The following is a 24,051-nucleotide window of genomic DNA, read 5'->3' as shown; positions in this document are numbered from 1 at the left end:
GGCTTATAATAATGATTTTGACTAATACGATTTTTGACATGCAACTTTAATGCTTAACCTTAGTACAACTCCAGAGCATTTCATGTGTATTCAGCTGTAAAGAGTGATGATTTAAAGGGATAATATAAGAAAAAGGTCGTTCTAGAATGAACCTCTAATAAATTGCATAAAGGAAGCTTATTATTCCATGAGTAGAGAGATATGCAGCTTTTCTGATCATTTTTCTGCTTGGTTCAAAAAATTGTTGAGACATGATTGGGGAAAGAAACACAAAAAATGAAATAGAAAACTGCAAGCAGTGAACATTCTTTTGATGGTTGTGATTTTGTTGCCACTAAAAATACTCTTCAGTAATGTGGTTGTTCATCTTTCCTCTTGTTTTGGGTGAAGAATTCGTTCCAATAAGAAAATGCTGTTACTGGTTGGAGGATTGCCTCCTGGACCTGACCGGCTACCCAGCAATTTGGTTCAGTATTATGATGATGAAAAGAAGACGTGGAAAATACTGACAAGTAAGTGGTTTGTTTTTGTACAGTTGTCTTGATGAATTTAAAAACATGGTTAATCAAATTAGACACTTTATTGATTTGTTTCTCTTCAGAGATTTGTTTATGTATCACAAGGGGCTTCACAATGGAGCAATAAATTGAGATTGCAGAAGATGCTAATTTTATAATAGGATAGGCCTAAATTAACACTGGCTTAAAATCATTCCAGCAAGTTTTTTTAAGTAAACTTGTAAGTCTTTTATACTGTGACATGAATACATGCATATTTATGTGTATATGAATATAATCTGGTTTAGAAAAAAAGAAGGCAATGCTTGAGACAGTTTTCTCAGAGTCAGATCCCCGGTAAGCCATAGGACTTAGATTACACCTTTGATTCTCCTTTGCATTTTCATCTCCCTCTTCCAGCTTTATCTGTTGTCCATAATCATTAAAGAAAGGTTTTCTCTGTACTCCTCTGCGTTCATTGCTGACACAGGCATTGGTGGAATACATCAGCTACAGTAAACAGTGCATGGAGGCTTCTCTCACAAAATTATTTCCCACCTTCTTTTAAGGGTTGATTGTGTTTTAGAGTAAGTATTTTGCCTCGAGCATTGAGATTTGGAATTATTGTTATATTGGTTACGATTCCCAGTCTAACTTGGTCATGGAATCAAATCACAGCTTCCTGAGTGCAGCAGGCTGTGTGTGCATTAGTCCCCTTGTGGCTAAACTGGCTGCATTGGTCAATAAAACTAAATTTTAACTGTCAAAATTGCCCAAAGCAGTATAGATAAAATAATAAATGAGCAATTCTGATCCATAAATCAAAGCCATACTTCTAAAACTGGACAACTGGTAAAACCTGGATTTCCTAACAGACCTGCTTTTTTTCCCGATAAAATACCTTTTACAGAATTCTGTTCTTCATCTCTTATCCAAAGCCAAATGGGATGCACCCAAGCTAGTATTATATTCACAGGTTAGGATGAAGCAAAATTAAAAAAAAGAAAGACTGCTATGATGCAGGACTTGAAATAATGCTTTTGCAAATTGGCTTCTTGGAAAACTTAAGAACTTCTCTTAAACTGCTGCAACATAAAGACTGCGTAGATATAGGTACTCTAAGTAACAGTTGATGGCATTGGGTAAAGCTGGCAATTTTAAAAGGGCTTGTGAACTGTACATTTGAAAAGCCTACAACATCCATGCTAGGGGACACACTACACTTGACATTTTTCAGCATCATGAAATACGACAATATTCTCCTCTGTATGTTACTTTTAAGAAAATTCTAAAGATGATAAGTCAGTGAAAACTCAATGATATTATGTAAGACAGGAGCATTCTGGTTTTTTTTAATTTGTTATGTATAATCCAATGCCTCACTGTGATAGGTAGGAGAATTAGAACTCTTGCTTCAAGATCTGAGCCCTCCACTAAATTAAAGAAATAACTTTATTTTGAATTACTTATACCTGTAGATATGTAAGATTTTGTAAGAATTACATTTATTCAGTTCCTGGTTATTTACATTGTGATGCTATCTCCAAGTTTGTGGGAAACTAGACCCAGTTTCCTGGGCACCTAAATGTTGTGGTTAAAATACAGATCTGAATTCATAGCTAGTACTTGAACAACACCACCATCTTGTATGTTATTGCTTCAAATGTTGAGAAATGTTTGTGAATAATTTTGCCTAATTTTATGAAAAGAATGCAGTCTTTTCTGTTTCGCCTGGAACAAATAGTAAACAAAAACTCTCTTTTCACTTCTGGTTAATGCATGTTACCTTCTGTGCTGTGATTAAAAGATAATGCATCTGTTACAGTCCTAGCTAGCTCATGTTCAAGCACTTGATGCTCAGTGCTGCAAGTCCTAAAAGTCCCTGGATCTGTCCCAGTGTTGACTAAGATGACAAGTGTCAAATACACAGCCTTGTTGTGACACGGATAATAGTGTTCTTATAAAAGCAGAAAAGGATGTCGTGCTGGCTGGGACTGCTGCTGTTCTAGGAGCATGGAGGAGAACGTGGAAAGACCTATTGCTAACAGGCATGATTTCTTAGAAAATATTATTACTACTTGCCAAATAGTAGCAATAATCATAGAAAAGGTTGAAATACAAGTTTAAACTGTGCCAATTCTGTGTTCCCCTGCTTTTCTAAATTAATATAAAACAGTGTGGCAAGTGGGGATAAGTTGGAGTAGAACTTTCATCTTGTTCTTTCCCTAAAACATTGGAATGGCTATACAGTATAGGAGTGCATGGACCTAAAGATCAGAACCATGACTGAGTGGTTTTAGAGAAGACCATGAAATAAACACACTATATCATGGTGACTGTACGGTGCAGTCATGATGTTGTGTCAACATATTATGACATTTAGTTGGTATGTGGGAATTGAAGGACATTGTGCTATCTTTATTTTTGGTGTAATTTTTGCTATTTAGGAAAAGGATTAATTATTTTCTCCCTTTACCTTTTATTCCTGTTTCTTTGCCAGTCCGCAGTTTTGGAAAATAATTGGTCTGTTTATTCTTATCCTAACTTTAGAATGGGAATGAAGGAGGGAGGCTTTTTTTTCTGTTTCTTTCTTACTTGCAGGGCTTGTTTAGACATTGCTGTCTGTCCTGAAGCTGCATATCACCCCACACTCATCAGTGTAAATGGAGAGTTGCCTGCTTGCTCCCTAGTGAATAGGGACAGAATAAAAGCCATGTCACGCTCATGAGCTTCTGTGACGAGGAGAATTTCAGTCCTTGTAGTCTGGTTCTTCAAGCTATTGCTATCTGTTTATCACCTTAGGTGTATTTGATTTTCTCCTGTACTAGGAAACCTTGCATCAACAAAAAAACAGATTTTGCACTTACTGATACTTACTGGTCCAGGGTGAATAGGCACAGTAATTCCCCTTCCAAATCCTTCTGCATTGCTCATTCTCTGCTCTCTATGCCTGTGGTATTTGGGGGTGGGAAAGGTGGGAGAGAAGTTTGTAAATTCAGTCCTGGGTGCAATGGCTGGGCTGTGGCTGAGAGGAGCCCCCAAAGTTATTCAGCAGGGCCCGTGAACCAGTGTGAGAGGGAGCTGCATGCCCGTCCTGTTTTTTCCTTTCCACTCAGTGGGGAAAGCAGAGCGGCGGTTGCAACTACCCGGTTGCTCAGTGCTCCACGTCCTGCCGTACATGATGCATGAGGAGCACCAGAAGATGAGCTGTCCGGAACTGCTGACTCCATACCAGCCGTGGCACCACATGTGGAGCTATGGAGGCAGTTACAGGTGGAACAGCACAAGCTATTGAGTATGACAACTCGGCAGAGTAACAATCTCATTTTGTTCCCACTCCATGACTAGATCTATTGGCAGGTGATACTGCCCACCTCTCTCTGCCTGGCTACCCAAAGCACCAAATGCATCAGTACTAATGGGAATAATTCTAAAGGTATCAGGAAAACAACTTGCCTTGTTCATAGATCCAGAAGAGGAGGGGAAGCACACACCCATTTCCAATTTTTTAATGTCATCATCTATAGGCAAGAATGCTATGGCTCAAGGGATCAGTAGATTTTTCACAGTCTAGTATTATAGTGTATTTTTCCTGGCTGGTATTTCTCGTAGAGTTGTTTTTTCTATGTTGGCAACAAAGAGTAGAGACAGACTGAAGGAAAAAAAAGGAGCGAACATGTGGCACATCACAAGCTTTTCCTAACACCTAATTTTACTTGATGGGGCTCAGTCCTAATCTCAGATTCATAAAGTGCACACTGCTGTATAATTTGAAACATTTCTTATTGCACAGTCGTGCCTGAGCAAAGTAGAGGATTTTATAGACTGCATGGCAAAATACAGTGAACAAATCTTTACCGAGTGATTTCTTTTCAGTCTTGCTTACAAATACACAAACACGGGTTCATTTTCTAATTGGGTGCTATCTGTGTCACAAAACCGCAACAGGCTACTACTGCCAGTGACGCAGACTGAGCTGTTGATGAGTGCTTGATAGACCCTGCTAACAGCAAAAGTTCTGCTCTGTTCAGGGGTTTCATTATTCCGTGGTATTTTGCAGCCCTCGTAACCACCTACTGGATACAGGGCAGGGTTCTCTGTGCCACAACCTCGTGCCTCGCCGCTGAGAACCAGCTACCACTGCTTCAGTTTTGATTGTGAGCTACCGTCCTACCAGGAGCCCTTGTTTAATCCAGGAACTCCTCTTGGTTGTTTGTTTTAATTGCACCATTTAAGATTAATTGAACTTTTAAAGAGTGCAACAATGTTATGTTTGTTAGAATTATTCTGTAATGATTGCAAGTTTCAAAGACCAGAGCCTCTAAAGATCTTTTTGTGTTCAGAATTGCATAGCTCTCCCAAAAACCCTACTGCTACGGCAATGATGTATTACTTTCACTTTCATTATATGTTTTTAATCAGAGCGTGACTTCACACTAGACAAAGCGATGCTTTATGCATGGTCTCACTTGTTTTTTGCTAAAATCTTTTGACATGATTAATTTTACTTTAATGCTTTTGTCTCATTATAATGGTAAGGATGATGGGTATAAACCAGGGCAAAAAAATACATGCTTTTCTGTCATAATGCCTCTGAGCATTTAAAAAGTATATTAAATGAAAGAAAAAAATATCACAAGAGACTGATCCAACTGGAATTAAATTTCTTGCTACCTGAACAGACAATGCAAGAAATAAATAAAAATGATGCAGTCATTGTTTTAGGGTTTTTTTTGTATTTTTTCTATAGAAATGTATTCATCTGTCTGATCACAAGTGATGACTAGGAGAGAAATTGTGTCTTGCAGATATCTAGATATACAGTGAATCCTCCATTCAATGCAGGACTTTTTTTTCTCTAGAGCACAAAGGGATAAAATATTAGGAAATGTTACTAAACTCTTAGATGGCACATTCCATCCATTTTAAGCTGCAGCAGATCTTTCTTTCTTATCAGTACTTTGTTTTTCAATAACATGCTAATTTTAACATTCCTCAGCCTCTCTAGATAACCACATCATCTCTGTGAACCGTGGAGAGAATTCAATGAGCATCAAAATAGTGGCAAATACTCTTATGGGCAGTAATGCATTTGTGCTTAGGTATTGTACTAGGTTTGGATTTTAAACCAATGTAAAAGCCAACATCCTTGTCCAATGAAAAGGTGTAACACAGGTGACATATTTGGATAGGAAAGGGAAAACCTCCAGAAGTTCATCAGCCTGAAGAGTTTTGCTAGGAAAACCAGCATCTTTTTCCTCGTCTGAAAGCTTACCTCTTCTACTACTTACCTTTTATTCTTATCTTAGTTATCTTGAACTTCCTGCCCTTCACTAGATATATTTAAGTCTGCTTGGTTGGTCAATATACAAGGACGAACAATGAATCAGACACTTTGATTTCCTTCTCCATCTCTCACCTTCATGCCAGCAGCAATCATACAATATCAAGGAGTTGTCACTTACTTGTTTTCCTCTGACTCATTGATCATAACAAACAGCCGGTAACCTTTTCATGCTGAATGCTCTGATAAAGGTATTCCGCTTTTCCCTCTTTCACCAGGTCAGCTGTGTTTTCTTCTTCACATGAGGCAACCTCCACTTTGGGTAGTCTCATCTGAATACAACATTTTTGTATTTCTGTCATTTTGACTTTTTGAGTTTCCCTTGAATATACTTTGACAGGCCACCCACCTGTACAGTAATCCTCCCTTCATCTTCAGTAACAGCACTTTGAATGTCAGCAAGCCTTTATGCATGCCGGTGGTCCTAAAAACCCTTTGTGAGCTGCACAAACACTATTATTTATGCATTCCCCCCAGAGGAAGGCAGGTAAAAGGAAGGCAAAATAGCTTGCTTCACGTCATAGCCACCATCAGAGCAGCTGGGTCACTCCACCTCCCAGCCACTATCATGTCTGCTGGATCAGGTTGTCTTTCCTTCTCCCCGGCAACGCTTAGCTGAGTCATCCTTTGCTGTGCAGAACGATGCTTTGTCCTTCCTGAGCGAATTAACAGCAGCGTTCCTGCTCTTCTGTTTTTCTGAAATGTCTTTGAAGTGCTTTTCCTTTTGTTTGGAGTCACCAGGAGTTTCTTTGTCCTTCACGTGTTTCAGAGTGCTTCATCTAGTTTTCTCTGATACCTCTTTAGTATTTTCTTTTCCAAGTTGGTTACTTACATGACAGATAGTACGATTTATGTGCTCACATCAGAGGTCATTGGGATACTTGGGAGAAATTTTCAAAGGCATAAATGTCAGTTTAAGTACCACTAGATGCCCATGTTGTGCCTTTGGAAATGTTACTTCTTTTAAGTAGATTCACCCACTGTAGAGCTTTTACTTTTTGAAGAATGATAGTATCCAGTACTTATGTTGTGTTAGACTCAAAGGTTTCCCCCCTCCATTTACCTCTGAACAACTGGTAAAAGAATAAAGGAAAAGTAAAAGTGTTTGTAAAAGGTAAGTGGAGTCAGATGGACAGATTAAAGCTCTTGGCATATGTCAGTTAAAATTTCTTCCCCCTTTTTTGTTACTTGTGAGAAAAATACACACTTATGTTAATCAAAAATGTGTCTTGATGAACAGTTCTTGGCAATCCTGTTAAGTTTCATATCTCTTACTCCATTTACCCAGCAGGCTGGAATGCTGCAGCTTCTGCTTCAGTGCTGTGTCAAGGCTGGTTTCAGCACTGCATTGAAAAGCTTGAGCAAGCATTAGCACATTACTAAAGCAGAAGTCTTGATATCACCGTCTAGACAGATTTAATAGATGTGGTGGATATATGTAGAAGTTGTGCATGTACACATATGCACACGCTCACATGTATTCTCCTTCATAAATAAATGTGCTGATTGCATTAAAAGCTAATTTTTAAACATAAATTCTATCTGTATTTTCCATCTTGTATGTAGCATCTTGTATACAAGGAAAGTATGGTCACGAAGAGAGATTGATACAGAGAAAAGTTGACGGAGTGGTAGAACTATCTGACGTTAAGCCAGCTTTAGATTTATTCAGTGTGGTCAGACACATTGCCAATAAGCCACATGCTTTTCACATACAGAGAAGTGAGAATATAATGGTGAGAAGCATAAAGATAGTAAAGAGTATTTTTTGTGTGTGACATACTACAGGTTAGCCACAACTCCCATTCTGAGGATGATATATGGGAATTCAACCATGCAAGTGCCATTAATGATTCATGCCTCCATATCTAAGAGCAAGATAGAGCTCTAAGAATGAATGAAAACATAGTGTGTTTCCACAGTGAATGCTGTATTTGTGTCTTAAATATTATTTTCTTCTGCAGTACCATTTGAGATAACTTTCAAGAAATGTCTTCTCTTTTTTTATGTCCTGTGTATTTTTCCTTTTAATTACAATGTTGTTAGCTTCTGCTTTTACACAGGTGATATTTGATTGTGTGTATCTTTTGTGATAACTTCTGTTCTCTGTGCCTGCCTTGATCAAGCAACCTATTAACTTCATTTCACCTTCTTTCAGCTAAAACCCTCAGAGAATGAAGGTTAGTGTGAGCAAATCATTCACAAATTACTCTTTTTATCTTTTCGATTGAGACCTTCTGCTTATTCATAAATCAGATTATTCTGCTCCCCCCACCCCATTCATAAGTGTGATATATCATAGATTCTGGATAGCTTTCTCTTTCTATATTCCCTGTCCCCTTATATTTTGCTGCCCTATGTCTTTGAAACTGCCAGTCTTCTCATTGCCTTAACTCTACTTGTGCTGAAGCCCTCAGCAGTCTTTCAGTTTCTCTTGGCTACTTTTTGCCCTTTCTTTATGAACTTCTGAACATCTACCTCTCTGGAAACCAGGATGTATGAAATTCTTCATGTCCTTCCGCATATAGAAAGACATGTGAATGTGCTCCTCTTCATCCTCAGCAACTCTACCAGCAGACAGTCACTCGCGAGTGGAATTCGGAGGTGTTACCTGAATGTCCTGTTCACAGCCTGTGTTCAGCTTGGGCCACTTGTGGTGAAAAGCTGATGGGAACCAGAGAACAGGATACAACGCCCTTCCAAAACGTCCTTAGGTAGGGGACAGAGAGCGTTCAGGGATGAGTGGTGGGTGGCTCCAAGTGAGAAAGTGGCAGGCGTACAGCAGGTGAGTTCTCAGATGATCTGTGCCATTCCCACAAGTAGATGCTGATGTTGGACTTGTGACAAAGCTGCCGGTTCCTGGAGATGCCTCTCCCTGCTATATCCTTGCAAGTAAATCAAAACCTTTGACTTAAAACTTTCTTCCTGGATCACAGAACTTATCTTTTTCTACCTCATCTTTCAACTTGAGTTACTCATCTTTACAGATGACTTGAGGGTGACAGTCCCATTTTGCAGCAACTTCTGAGGCTTTGTTCCAAGGCAAAATGAAAACAAATTCCTTTAAATGCTTTTGCAAAACAGAATTGTATCAAAAAGTCCATTCTCATATCAACACCTCTTGGAGGGCACAGAAGAGGCAGTCAGCTGAGGTTCAAGTCCCTGCTTTGCTCAAGTCAGAGTACAATTTTTTAACTCATGTGAGTCCCTCTATGTCCCAATAGGTGTTTCACAGCCCCACCAGAGTACTCTGCCCACAGTCTGTGCTGGCCTGCTGCCAGCTAGCTGCAGACCAAAAGCAGTGGAGCTACAAATAGCAATGTACCATCCCTTCACCAGTAAACCTAGATGAGTGACAGAACATATGAACTTGGCCTTTAAGCTGCCCTAATGGGTCTACAACATTTCAAGTCATCTCAGCCAATGAGCAGGAGTAGCGACTGGTGGTGGGTTACCCTCTGTCCAAAGTGAGTGTCCCACCTGGCTAGATACAGATTTCTGCAAAGTTACATAATTTCCAGTAAAAGGAAGTATCACCAAAAATGTTCTCACCAGTTCTGTATGGGTCCCTTAATACTATTTGGCCACTGCCTCTGAAAAAACAGCCATCTGAAATAGCTTCCATGAAAAATGGTGTTGCATCGTGTGCATTTAGTGCTCACTACAAACATGGCTTTCTGTTTCTTAGATGATTTTAGGTAAAATTTATGTGTTTATTCTCATCTACTTGCACTAGGATTTATGTAGCATTAATGGGAGCTAGGCATGTATTGAGATGAAAATGAACTCTGGTGTGTTTCTTGTTGCTTGCTTTAGAAAGCATTCCTTTTTATTGGTATCTAATGTGATGTTTTGTTTATATATAAATGGTTTGCAAACAGGATGGCAAAGCACCACTAGCTGGGCAAGACGTGCTCATAAAAAAACTCTCATAGAAATCCTCAAGACTTTTTTTTAGAAACTGATACATTGTTTATAAACTTCTTCCTCTCAAATATTACTAAAACAAAAGGCAGTTTCCTTCTATGTGTTTTGTACACAGCTATTTGCAAAACAGATTTGAGAAAACTGCCTTAGCTTTCTCAGTTTTGTAGGTGCTATTAAGGGAAAAAGTGCACATCTTGGGTCCTCAACTTTGTTGTTTTCAGTCTTGTATGTCCTTATTGTGTTGTGGTGGCTCATTATTTGTAGGAAGTAGTACTCTTTTCAATTTTCCCCTGTTTTCTCGAGGCTTGATAAAGAGCCCTTCCCCCTTCCCTTCCCTTCCTTTCCTTTCCCTTCCCTTCCCTTCCCTTCACATTTAAGACAGAAATAAAATTTATTATGGACTTAACAGTTTATTTTGCTAAACTTTCTGTCTCGTATCAGGTGTTGTACGAGCTACTGCTTTCATTTAACTGAATGCTGGAGTAAGTATCTGCAGAAACAGATTAATACATCTTTTCAGGGCTGGGTTTTTTGGTATGTTGCTTTGTCGTATTTATATATTGTGCTTCTACTCCCAAATGGAGACTGTGCTACTATAGGGTGTGTAACTGCAGAATGACTGTTCACACAGAAAAAAAGTGTTAACAAATTGAATAGTAATGAATTAACCTGCAGAAAAAGCATTTTGCCCTAATACACAGAAACCTGCATAACTAGAGCATATAATTTTAAATGAAGCAGGCTCTAGGAATGCCTCAATGGGTGTGATGTCGACAGTAGCTCATAATTCATGGATATGAATTATGGCTGAATATCAGGAAAAAACTTCCTGACATTGAGATCTATTAGGTTGTGGAATAATCTCCCATGGGAAATGGTGGAAATCCCATTGATTAAAACCAGACAGAGCACTGGGAAAGGTACAAAGCCTGGCCTGGCCTCAGCCTTTTAGGGAAAACGAATTAATTGCTTGAAAACGTGCCTTCCTGACCAGCTAGATTGGGGATGGCCTCTGTTATTCCCTGGGCAGGAGCAAGGGAGCCAGGGGCTCCCCGCGGTGCCCCGGCAGCTGCGCTGCGCCTGCAGGGGCTCCTGTTTACACCCTGGAGGGGTGCAAGGGGCTGCCCTGGCTCCCAGGCCCCCAGGGAGGCCCGCGCCGCGCTCAGGCTCCTTCAGGAGTCAGTGAGGGCACCAGCAAAACAGAACTGGGATTTTTCCAGTTATGTTTCTGTTACCTTCGAAGCAGCATAAGCCTACCCTGGTTTTATTTGGTTTAGCAAATGCCATAAGCTGCCAATGACAGATGTGAGCCTGGAGTTTTCTAATAATAATTTATCTGTGACTGAATCACTTAAAATTTCCCTTTGTATTACAAGTAAATAAAATATTTAATGCACACAGTAGCTTTAATTTGGAAAAGAAAGATCTTCAACTTTGATACAGCTATAGCTAAAACTATTAAGCAAATCAAACCTGTTTCATCAAAATGCATGTGTGTGATGTGACTGTTTTGAAGTGATGACAATAACCAGCATCTTACTGTGTATGGGTAGGCTGATATTTTAGGTTTCACCTGAAAAAAAAGACAAAAAAAGGTTTGGCCCCAAAACTTTCAACTAGGAGAGGGTAAATGCTCCTCCTTGAGTTAAGCAGAGAGGGACAAAATAGGTAAGAGCTGTGCTTGCATCACTTATTTAAATAGAATTACCATGTAATAGCCACATTTCCTCTTTCCCCCCAATTTTACACACTGAAGGCTAGAATGTGTTGGTCTGATCTTTTCTCACCACCAGCTGCTTGCTCGCTGGTCAAGAGTTATGGCTGCTGTATGTGCACAGCCTTAACAAGCATACGTACCATATATAAAAGGTACTTTTCTGATTGAAATGACATGAAAGGAATGTCAAACAGGTGCCAGATCAAAAAGAAGCAAAAAAAAAAAAATTTTTTTTTCTAGGTGAATTGTTAAACACTAACCAAAAAAAAGTCTGATTAAAGGTCACGGAGCAGATTTCTGCCCTCATGCATGTGAAAGGCATTGTGCAAGCATAAGTAAGGTAGAATTTTATTCCCAAATTAACTCATTTGCTTGATGCAAAACTGAAAGAAAATCCTTATGACCAGCTTATAAGCGTATATAATGAAAAAATTACAATAGCAGAAAAATGTATTCATATCATATCTCTAATTCAGCAAAGTATTAATCACACTGATGTTCAACAGTGTGTTTAAATACATGCTTAAGTACTTTGCTAAGTACTGTCTGTAAACAACTCTATACCACTGTGCATTAACAGCGGACAGAGTTTGTCTCTACTATCTCTAGGAGACTAAAATTATTTTAAGAACTGTGGCAGCCAGCAGTACAGAGCTGGATGATCTGTGGTGTCCAAATCGCAGCTTTCTGGCTAGTCCCCAGGCAGTCCTTGTTTCCCGGCTGTATTACCATTAATGTCTGCGCAAACTCATTTAAACTTTGTTTTATTCAGCAGAATCACAAATGCTAGGATCAGCTGTGCATTTCCTGGCTCCCATCAGCTTCAGGAAAGCAAGCTAGATCCAGGGCAGAGGTGGCCCGTACAAGGCTTCATACGGTACTCAAACCTTTAACTTGGGTCTTTTCAATGTGTAGGGTGTTTCAGGGGCTTTCTGCATGGGGGCGAATTTCACCCAGCGGGAGCAAACAGCAAAGTTGCAACCGTTGTTCTCCTGCCACCTCGCAGACCGTCTCCAGCAGAACTCCAGGGCATGGCCATCTAAACACTCAGAAGTTGTGTTTTTTCCTAACTTCGCAGATTTACAACAGCATTAAAGCCCTGGCATAGCATCCCTTTGTTAGAGGCTTCACCCCAGCTTGTTCATTTTAACAGCCCGGTCCCCTCTCACAGAGGAAGGACTGCTGGCCATAGGCTTCTCTTCCTAAGAAAAACAGCACTAACGCCTGCTTGAAGCGGTCCCAGCCACTTCAGTACTTTCCTTTGAATTTTTTAATATTGGAAAATAATACCCTCAGAAAAAAATCACTGACTCCTTAGAGAAAGTCTTCTAGCTTTACATGGGCACAAAACAGTAGTGCTCAACAAAAATCAAGATGAATCTTTAAATAATGTTAGAATTTTTTTGAATAATGCTAAATGTGCTGTTTCAGGAGAAAATGTTTTTATGCAGCAAGCTTCTATTGATCCATCAACTTCTATTCATTTTCGCAAAAAAATCCTTCAGGGTTGGCCATTTAACCGTGTAATACCAAGGTCATTTGGCTCTGCCTGTAGAGTCACGAAGTACCTTTTGCCTTATACCGAATGCTTTCATCAAAGGCCCAGACTTCCCTCAAATGCTCATGAGAAGGCTGAGGTAGAGGACCCTTTGCAGGGCACTGCAGGTCATGGGGAGGTGCTGGGGCTGCCTGTGGCTGCTCCTGCGCTGGCCCCATCGCCAGCACAGCTGGGGACAGAAAATCTCTTCTGCTGTTGCTAAACTGGCCTCTGTGCAGAAGCAAGGCTGTAAAGATAGCCCCAAAGTACTGAAAGACTCCCAAAGACGTACAGTTTCTGGGTATAAAGACATGTCCGGTAAGGGTGCAGGCACAGTGAGCTAGTGCCTGGTTTTTGTTGGGTTGGTTTCATTACTGTTTGCGTGATTGGACAAGGAGAAAAGATGGCAGAGCTGCCTTCTGTGTCCACAGCTGGAGTTCATTCTGGGCCAGCAGCAGATGCTGGGGCAAAAATATAATGGCAGTGTCACAGGGAAAAAACACAAGCTAAGGAAAGTCTGAGCTTTTAGAGATAAGCAAAGTGAACTGTGTGGACCAAATTTAGCCTGGTCAATGAAATCTGTGGAGTTATTATGGTATGAATGTAGTGTCCACTCTATTTGAAAATGATTTATGATGGTTCACTGGAGTAATCCACAGACAGATACTAAAAATCTGGAAAGAAGTATATAATTTACAGTTTTGCTGATTGTTTCTATATGCCTTTGCAGCATGTGTTGTTTTCAACCACCTATTGGTACAGCTGTTAAAGTTGGGTCCCAGAATGACAGAAACTTTTAAAGCAAAAGAGAACCTGAGAGTGCACGATTCAGAGCCAAGTCAGTAGTATAAAGTTAGTTCAGATATCTCTAGACTATATAGTAACAATTTTGGTACTCAGAGTTCTACCCTGGGCCTATCCCATCACAAAGTAATAGTAATACTGACCTTTGTCTAAAGTCTAAATTAAGCCTATATGAGTATCTAATTCTGATTATTTCAGGGAAGTTGCTCTTGAGTTACACTAGCAGTGTTGCTAACAGTTTTATCTCTGATCTTGCACATTTAATATTCTATTTAAGACGAAGCTTCTTGCTTCACTTGATTGTTCTTTAAATGGAGAGGAGTTAATCTTATGGTTGAAAATTAAAACCTGAATGTGTCACCTTAAAGACTCAGAAGCCAGAAAGTAAATAGAAGGGACATCAAGCATACATAGCATCTTGCATTTAATGGTCTGGATTGTGATTTTTGAAAATACTTTGGGTTATCAGCACTTGCACCTTGGGGTAGGGAGCAAATAATTAAGTCCACAAGGTTGGTAATGGGATTGGAAGACAAAGTTGTTTATCAAAAAGTATATTTGTGCAGCCTGGATACTGCAATAGGAATGAATATGTATCTGAACTTCTAGAGGCATTGACCTCAGCAAGCGCTCCAAACAGGTTTTTCTAATCACTCCCACGTTCTAGGTATTGCACTTGAATGCCAAATATACTTCTTTATGTCAGAAAACAAATTAAATCAGTGGGTATATCATTTGAAAGTCTGCATATAGCTGATCATATGGAGCTGTCTTCACAGACTCAATGTCTAAATTTCAGCTTTAAAGATTTTTTTTTTTAATTTTAGTGAAAGTATTTCTCTAGTAAAAACACCAGAGACTGTTTCTTGGGATTTGCATAGTCAGTGCAAAATTTCAGTGTATTTGTATTATGTAAATAATGTACACTTGCATGAGGAATAGACTGATTTCATCAATTCATTTCGTAGGTAGTTACTATTATTGCTGGTTTGTCACTTGCGGATTTTTTTGAGTCTAAACCTTTTGTAATTTGGTTATGGTCAATGGACTGAAAGAGATCCAGCTCACCTACTTTTCTTCAGGTAGTGCCCACTAGTTGAGCCACGATTCCTATTAGTGCTCAGGTTCCTAGGTGGTTACAAATGCAAGGTAAAATGTGTTAGCTTAAACAATCTAATTCATGCTTTTAAGGTTTAAGCTAGTGCTTTTTCTCATTGTAAGATGCTAGAAGCAATTATTTCAGCCCGGCTGATAAGTGGTAACTTTCAAAAGCACAGTGCTTAAACCAAAGCAATTGCTTTGATCATCTGTTCATGCTCTGTAATATAAATCAAAACTGTTTGTATCAGCGATACCCTAATATTTGTAAAAGCATATTTATTTTAGCCAGATGTGGACGTGGCTATGTCTGAACAAACGCACTACGTTTAGGATTATTCTGTCTTTATTAATTCATAGGAATTCTGCAACTCTTCAGACAGGGTCAGTCTGTATTAATGTCTTGTAATGCACTGTGCACTTTGTCAGTGTTTTTACAATGAATAAAAAAGAAATCCTCAACTGCACTTTTTATTGTATTTCCTTTGTTTTTCTTTTTCTGCCCCATTTTTCAGGTGTTTCTCTTTGTGAAAATCCAAATTTGTCAGCAGTGAAGCTTGAGTTGAATTTTCACCTACAGGATATGTGAAAGGATGTATTTTTGGACAGCGCAAATCTGTCAGTTCATGCTCATATCCCAGTTCACAGCTAAGGTGTAATCCTACCTAACAAAAGTGCTGAGTGCTGCTTGCATGTACGTCTATGTCATGACTCTTTTGCAATTGCTTTTGAGAGACTAGCATGGATATGGACCTGAGCAGGGCTGGCTGTGACAGGCCACCAAACCCAAGTTGTCTCAATGTTGGGGTGAAGAGAAGAGCACTGGCTGCGCGTGTACCCCACATCTTCCTGCTGCCCAGCGCACCGTGCTAGGAGCTTCCCAAGCAGCTGCAGCTGTGCCCTGAGACAGTCTTCCTCTGCCTACTGGGGGAAGGAAATATAAATTTCTCTACCCTTGCCAGACTGGAGAAAGAAAAGACATTCTGGCTTCAAAATCATCCTTTGTTTTGGCTTCCCTGCTCTTGGCCATAGAGAAGAGGAATAGGGGCCCCCAAGACATGGCAAGGCTGGGTTGGGTGTTGAGAAGGTGCTCTGTGGGGGATCTGGGATATCTGCATTTTGGTGGGAGGTTGGAGGAAGCTGCGTGTTGGCAGGGAGGGCTTGGCTGTATTTTATATATGGGTTTAATAACAAGTAGCATTACTGCTGGGATGGACGATTTCTGAAGAGAGATAGTTCCTGTAAGTAGTTGGGAAAGGGAGAAAGAGTGAGAGAAGGCGTAATGCAGCAGACAGTGTATACAGAAGTAAATCCCAGTCCCTGTGTATGTTCCTTACAGAATGGGTATGCTTTAACATTTGGGTGCCTTTACCAAAAAAATCCTTCTTTATGGAAAGAAGAGAGCTGTAATATGGCCGCCTTTCTGCAATCTGGTTTTGGATTAACATTGAGTAAAGCACCTTTGAAAAGGAGCAACTATTTTGGAAGGATTCTTTTTTTTCCCGTAGTACTGTAGGAGATTTTTTTGTATCATAGTTTCCTCGCATCTTCTCTCCCCATCCTTATTCTGATAATGAGGAAGCACTCTCTTTGTCGAAAGCAAGCATGTTGTTTCACCCAGCTTCCAGATCATTATTAAAAGAGAGAGAGAGAGAGATTTGGCGGGGTGTTGGTGAGGAAGGGAACTGTGCCTGATGTATTTCACTGGGACTGGAGTGTGGAGTAGAAAAGCAGATGTGTGCGGACTGCCAGGGAAATCGCTGACTGATGCTCGTGCAGTCTGGGTTCGGGGAACTGAGACAAGACAAGGCAAAGCAGGTATGACTGACGCTGTGCCAAAGCCTGAGCGCTGCTGAGCGCTCGCAGTGCCCATTGCAGTCAGTGGGAGCTGCGGGACTCAGCATCTGGCAGAATTGATGCATCGAGCGTTTGTTTTTTGTGTACTCCATTTGATTTCTTTCCTTTCACACTGAACACGAGGAACAAACAGAAGTTAACTGCTTGGGAGGAAGCTGGCTATGTCTTTTTTTGTGCTGCATTTCACCTCTTTGTTTTTGGTTGGCTGTAAAACCTAAAGCCAAAAAAATAATTTAAATGCTTTTCCAGGGGGAGGGGGAAGCTGAGAACAGCGTACACCATCTAGTGGCTTAGGATAAAACTACCAGGTGAAAGGAAGCCGGGCAAGAAAGGAATGCGACAATGCGGTCCCGCAACTGGTGCCGTTAACTTGATGGACTTTGGACTCTCTACAGCACTCACCTGACTGATCCAGAAATGCCGAAATAGCTGCAGGATACAGAAGGAGTTAGCTGCCTGTCAAAACAGGGTGTATCTCTTACAAAATTACTTAGATCCAGCACAGATTACTTAAAAAGAGCATTAGAAAGATGGCAATATCAAGCCCTCCAGAGTTAGGAAATGGGGGGAATTAAGCTGCTTCTGCAGCCATAATTCGGCCTCATTTGCCTAGACATTAAGATACAATCTGTAACAATATCACATACTATTCTTTGTCACATGTCAGTGCGCAGAAGGGACTGTGCTGAATTTCTGCATGCAGTATTGTTTCCTCTGTTGCTCAGCATGTAGATCCCATCTACTGCAAGCTACTAAAATCTTGTTCTGAAGGCAGAATTTCTTCACCAGCTTTTCTTTGCAGTGTTTGTAACAACAGGACCCAAGCGCTTCATTGGCATACACTGTTGTGTGTTTGCACCATCCTTTTTGTGAAGATTGCAGATCTCCGTTTTGCAGAAAAGGAACAGAGGTGCCATGAGGTTAAAGTCAAAGGTATCCCTTCATCTGGGGTGCCCATTTCAAGACACCTCAGACCTTGCTTTCCAGACTGCCTCTCCCACTGATTTCGGTCACAGCAGTGAGCACGGGGCACTCCTGCATATCAGACACAGGGATCAAATCAGGCACCCAGGAAACGCAGCACACGTAATTAATGTTCTCAGAACAGGGGGAACAGGTAGGCGTGGAAAAACGTAGCTTCAGGGACTTGTCTCGCACTGCAGTAAAAATGTGTGGCAAAGGCAGGGTCCCCTCTCTCCCTCACCACACACCTTCCAGAAATGAAGCAACCTCTTACAGCCAGGAGTCTTTCTCACTGTTACCTGGTTCCTTCGTAGGGCAGCTTTGTCCCCTGCGCTGGGGCTGCGGTTATTTGGTGATGAAGCTATCGCTGCCCTTCAAGTTTCTTTCCACCAGACCCCATCCCATGATCCTGTCTCCTCCTCTGTGTCAGCGCTGGAACTAGTTTGATCCCTTGGTGAGCCTGTTCAGGGCATTAAACCAAAATGAAAATCTACTCTTTTGTTTTCTGGGTTGTTTTTCTGCCAGATGATTGCCTTGAAAGGGCTCACTGAGGGGTGCCGATGACAGGCTGTGCTGGCACGAAGAGGGGCCTCGATTGCCTGGGCTGTGAGAGGGGCAGGACCACAGTAACGCTGAATTAGATTCGTTTAAATGGTTTGGATTCATGTGCTGAGGCTGTGGTTTCACCAATGCTGTAAGCTGCTGTAAGCTGGCGCTGCTACCCATACATCGGTCCTACCCTTCTTCTCATGACCTCTCATTCCTGCTCTGCCACCCCCTCGTCCAATTTGTGAGGCCAGGCGGTGAAGCTCATTGGGGAACAGATCTAGGTTAAATTTAATGAGCCTGGAAAAACACATGCAGTGTCCTGTTTGTTTATTCCTCGGCTGCATGAGTACATCAACCATCGCAAGGAACGGTATGGCACATGGGGACAGGGGATGAGGAAAGGCAGAGCTGTTTTAGCGGCAGTGCCAGCTTCTGCAGGTCTCTGGTGTCTGTGGGCTCAGTAAAGTGGGCAGTTGAGAAATGTCCTGGTTATCTGTTTAAAGACCATATCAACATAAATAAACTGAGGGGTGCCTGATGAAGTGTGCACTGCAGCCTCTCGAAATGTTAGCTTGTGACTTCTGGTGCGCCGCTTCACCTCAACTTTCTTCTATTGCCGTATATTTGGAGCTGAAATTGTCTTCTCAAGGCACACTGAGAGACAGGTGTCATGTAGGCTGGTTCCTGTAGATATGCTGTACAGATTTCCTGCCTTTTGAATGTAGGCAGCTACTGATCCACAGTGGAAACTGTGTGCCCTAGAAACCAGGGTGTGAGTGTAAAACAACGCAAGTTTTCACCAAGATTTGCTGGCTGCAGAGGAGTGTTAAGAGTCAAGCATTTGGGCCTCTGGATTTGTATGTGCTGCTGTGTTTGCAGATTTTTCCATCTCTTCCTCCAGTACAGATCCCTTCTGCCTTGTCCCCTCAGACCTGACCTTGTCCCATCCCTTGCTGCTCCTTCCAATTTTGTTCTCCTCTTGAAGTTAGTCTGTCTCCACAAACATCAAGTCACAGCCACAGTTATTAGCATGGTGAATCCTAGATTTATTCATGAAGACTTTCTGTCTCAGGCCTAGTTTCCTTTCACCTGAATAACTGAAACTGATACTTTTATGAACAGTATAGTTTGCAAAACTAACTCCTTTAACAAGGAATGCAAGCAAGGCTAGGGAACTTTGTTGTGTATTTTCAAAGTATTTGTGATTAATTGTAAAAATAACTTTAATTTACTATACTGTACATTTCCAATCCTACAGTCTCAGCGTGAACAGTGATTTAAATTAACCTCATCTTTTATCCTATTTGTCAGCAGTCCATGACCATGTGCTGATGTGTCATTTGTGAATTATTTGTGAGTCGTTCTATGTGAACATGGTTCAGTCCATGAATTTTGACACCACTTGATTTAAATAGCAGCTATTTGTGTTACGATATTCAGCTTGATATTTAATCTTAAGAAACATGGGTTTGCTTCTGTTTGCTGTTTGGATGCTTCCTAAATCCACAAAGAGTTTTTGAGACGACAGAACAACATTTCTGTTATGAATGCTCATATGGAACCATTTTTTCTGATCCTTTATGAGCAGGTATCACAACATTTTTCACAGCAATTCTTTTGAAAATATTAAACAACTATGATTATAGAAAGCAAAAGAAAGTTAACACAAATTTTGTCTAAATCTATAGATGGTTTTTATTCAGATAGACATTCTCATTTTATCTTCTGTATATAGATTCACAAGAGCAAGTGGTCTGTAACAATTTTACCTAGGAAGGTTATTTTGCTAGCTGAGTCAAGTTTCCTTCTCTGAATGTGGAAAGTGTGGGTGGGTCTGCCATTTCCCTTCCTTGGGAGCCCATCTGCAGGGAGAGTTTTAGAAGAACACCATTTCTCCCTGGTTTCTGTTGGGGAACCTGGTCTTTCATGTTCCCCAATTTACATGGGTTGATTCCTTGTATTGCCTTCTGTATTTGTTTGCCATGTGGTTAATACTTTTTAAAATGAGCTCTCATTGTCCATCCTGAGCAGAAACAATATAAATCGTATTTATTTCTGCCTGGCATAAAAAAGTGTCACCTGTAAGACACTCACTTCCTGGTACCTGAACTCCTTTCTCTATCTAAGGATTTTTGTGGTGATGATAGCTTTAAGTTCTGCCAGGGCATCTCTAAGTGTCTTTTTGTTCAGAGTTAGCAGGGCTGTGCGGAGTCAGATGAATGCCCAGGCTGCAGATCTCAGCCCAACATGTCCCCTTGCAGGTATGTGTCAGGGTGCAGTGAGGGCCGGTGGCTCCACGAAGTGGATGAGCTGGGAGAGGGGGCAACCCAGGGGATTGAGCATGGCGGTAGAGCTGGGACTGCTGATGGCTCCACTGACAGCCCTGGACATGGCCAATGATAGATCGCGGCTGGGTCCAGCGAGGGAGTCCCATCAGGAGCGAAGGGAGATGGGGCCAGGGCCAGGGCTGGAAGTAGGCGCGTGGCTGCAGCCTGGCTCAGCTCAAGATGGGGTGCCCCAGCCTGAGCCAAAATGGAGACCCTGGGTCCTGGGAAGGGGTTGGGGGACACCCTCGGTGATGCTGATTACAGACATTAAGGACCATTGGTGCCGTCAGGCCCTGACAATATGTTGTCTGAGTGTCCTGCCCATCAGAGGTGAGCTCAGTGCCTTCTTGGGGTCCTGAAACTTGCCTTGAAACTTCTTGTGGCAGGGACTCCAGAAATACATCATTTTTTTAGGCAGCGTAGACACATTAGTATATTATTGCATGGACATTCTTGCTTCTGCACACCATGCAATAGGGATGCTGGAAGTCTGGCATTTTGGACTTTTCTGGCTTTGCTTCAGATACCCTGCGTATCTGGTATATAACTTCTGGGCAAGTAGACATTTTTAGGCTATTTTTCTGGTGGTGAACATTGGACAGATACTTCTAGTCTCTTCTGCTTTATGTTTGGTGCTTTATGTATGTGCTGGACTCTCTTGTAAACACAATGTTTTGATTGCAAACACTGAAGTGTTTAAAAGGAAAAGTCCAAAAATTCATAGCGGTGAAATTTTTAATGTTTCACTTTTGACTATTATGAGTGACCTTCTAAGTGTATGGACAATACAGTGCTAATATGATGGAACAGGGGCGCATGTCTTGCCCATGTAGAATTTTTCAAATGGAAAATCACATTTTTCCTCTTCTCCTTGAATGACTTCAGACCTAGTGGGAAGAAAAACAGCTCTGGGTCCTCTGAAAAAATATCTGGTAGTAGATAGTAAGTGGAAAGTAAGTAGGGTAAGAAGTACTGAGACTGAGAGAGAAGACAGTGAAAGATTCAGCCTTTTGGGCAGTGAGGGCCCAGTAAGTCCTTACTGCATGTGATGAGTTCTTTTAAAAACGTAGGTCTGCGAGCAGCTCAGACAGGATCCTGCCAGCAAAACGCAAGGAGTGTTTGTGGTTGTCCTGAGCTCACAAGGTTGTCTTGAGAGGAGATCAGGAACATGCAAGTATCTCAGGGTCAGATAGAAACTGAGCCATGAACTGATGCTACTGGAAACAAGCAGTTGGGCATTAACTCACCACTCCTGGTCAGGGTCTTTCCTCCTCTGGTACTGTTAGTAAAGGGAACACGTGTCCTTGAGCAGCTATCTTGGACGATCCGAAAGTCTCCGCTGGGATAATGTGGCATTTCTTTCTGGAGCTTTCTGGCAACTATGCCGTGGTGTTATCCCATTGGGGACTATTTATCATTTCTTCCATGAGAAAATTTTGTTGTGTGAGGTGTCACACATGAATGTTTCATCATGAGACTATTATGATGTGACGAGATGTCCTTCCCCACTAATATATGTTGGGCTCTACTTTAGAGATGATAAATCTAGGCCTGAGTAGGCATACAGCATATCCTACTGGGGAAAAACCGTCACTGAGGTAACATTGCATGATTCACAGTGGTGAACAAAAAGTGTTGCATGATAAACTGTCTGCCTCCAGATTATGTGCGATCAGTGAAGGGATCTGGGTGAGCATGGTCAGCCTTCAGCAGGTTAGCGTCTAAGTAGAGGATAACAAAACAAGGGGAATTGTTCATGGTTCCTAAAACTGTCATTTTTAGCATTCCCACAGGACTGTACAATATATCCCACTGCTCCACTCCCTGACAAGAAGTTTGGTGTATTCTTTCACATTTGCTTCTCGATGTTGTATCAGCAGTTCAGCTGCATGGAGTTATTTCCACCTAAGGGGAGGGTGGGCACAGCAGTGTGTGCATAGGTTTCCTAAGCACTGCACACCAACGGTTATGTCAGGATTTTGGTACAGGAACATCAAGTATTAAGATGGAAACTCAGCACTGCTGATTCGAGTGGCCAGCTTTATTTTATTATTCGAATGAAACCCAAATGTGTGCTTTCACCTTTAAAAATATATGGGTAGAATTTGTTCTTGCAAACAGTCAGATATATGTGTTGCTGAAAACCCAGTAAAGCTCCTGCAGTCGAGTGAATTTCACTCATAGAAGTAGACAGGTCTGTACTCAGAATCACATCCAAGTAACTTTAAAACAATTTATTTCAGGAGGAGCTGTGCGTGCCAGGAATACCCGTCATGTGTGCCTGATCTGGTGCTTCAGTATGAATTTAGGTGTCTTATTTTAGACACTCACATATGAAAAATTTAGCATTAAACAAATTAAACTGAGAACCAAGCTGAACAAGCCTAGCTGGTGTTATTCTAAAGAAGGTACTGAAATAGCATCTGTTAACAACTGAATGAAAAATGTGGTATTTTCATTAATATATTGACTATGTCATGAATGATTCCTAGGACTTCCATCTGCCCAGATAACTTCTTCTTAGTGCTTATGCTTTCTTGAATTGAAGGTAGGTTTTGGGTGGCATTTTGACTTTGGTTACCTGCAGCCTCAGTGAAAGTAGGGGCTGTGTCCTAGAAGAACTGTGCCCAGCCTGTGTGTGATTGTTTGAATGGAGTTGATAGAGAACCGGCACAGGCATGAAGAGATGGCGAAATTTCTAGCTAAGCTGGTGGAGTTCTCCATGGTGTAGCTGGACCATGGCTATTCCAGGTATTTGCTCTAGAAGGTGACTTTGAGAGATAGTGCTTCATCCTGATCATTTTAGGGTTTTCTGCTTGTGATGACTGTGGTTGGATTATCCCAGGTGTCCTCCCTGAGTCAAGCTCACAGTCAAGGTTGGCACTGGTGTTTTACTGGAAAAAATAGTTCACGGTATTTGCTTGAATTTGAGATGGCTGAGTGCAATTTGATCATATGTATGGTAACAGAGGTATTTTCTACTTACTGTTCATTATTCTCCTCTTCTAAATTTTATTATCTACTGAACAGAATATACCAGTGGATGAAATCATGATACCTTTTAAGTCAATGGCAAAACTCTCACTATGTTTACTGAAACTAGAATTTCATACCATGTACTTACTGTGGTCAGTCTTTCACCACAATTATTAAATAACTAACAGTTGAAGCAAACAATTCACGGAGGACTCCTAGCATTTATTTACATAACCTCCCTAGTGAGTAATAGCAACTAACAATACAGTAGTAAATGCATAGCCTTTGTGCAAGTAATTTATGAACCAAAGAAAAGGCAAACGGTATCTGATATTCTGTTTACAACAAATAATTGGACCAACTGTAATCACACTAAAATTTTGGAGAGACTGGAAATGAAATGAATATTATGTCTCTGCCATGAGCAAATCACAATCTTCAAAGCATTTTTGTAG

General features: G+C 41.1%; 1 protein-coding gene across 1 annotated transcript in view; it reads left to right on the top strand.

Annotated features, from left to right (window-relative positions):
• Positions 1-24,051, top strand: part of KLHL14 (kelch like family member 14) — a 59,872-nt gene that overhangs the window by 16,168 nt on the left and 19,653 nt on the right. Inside the window, exon 2 of the mRNA XM_067292316.1 lies at positions 391-512. Coding sequence (XP_067148417.1) covers positions 391-512 — 122 coding nt within the window. The remainder of the gene's footprint in view (positions 1-390; positions 513-24,051) is intronic.

Source organism: Apteryx mantelli, chromosome 2 (genome assembly GCF_036417845.1).
Source record: "Apteryx mantelli isolate bAptMan1 chromosome 2, bAptMan1.hap1, whole genome shotgun sequence".
Classification (NCBI taxonomy): Eukaryota; Metazoa; Chordata; class Aves; order Apterygiformes; family Apterygidae; genus Apteryx; species Apteryx mantelli.
This window is presented reverse-complemented; position numbering and strand designations above follow the sequence as displayed.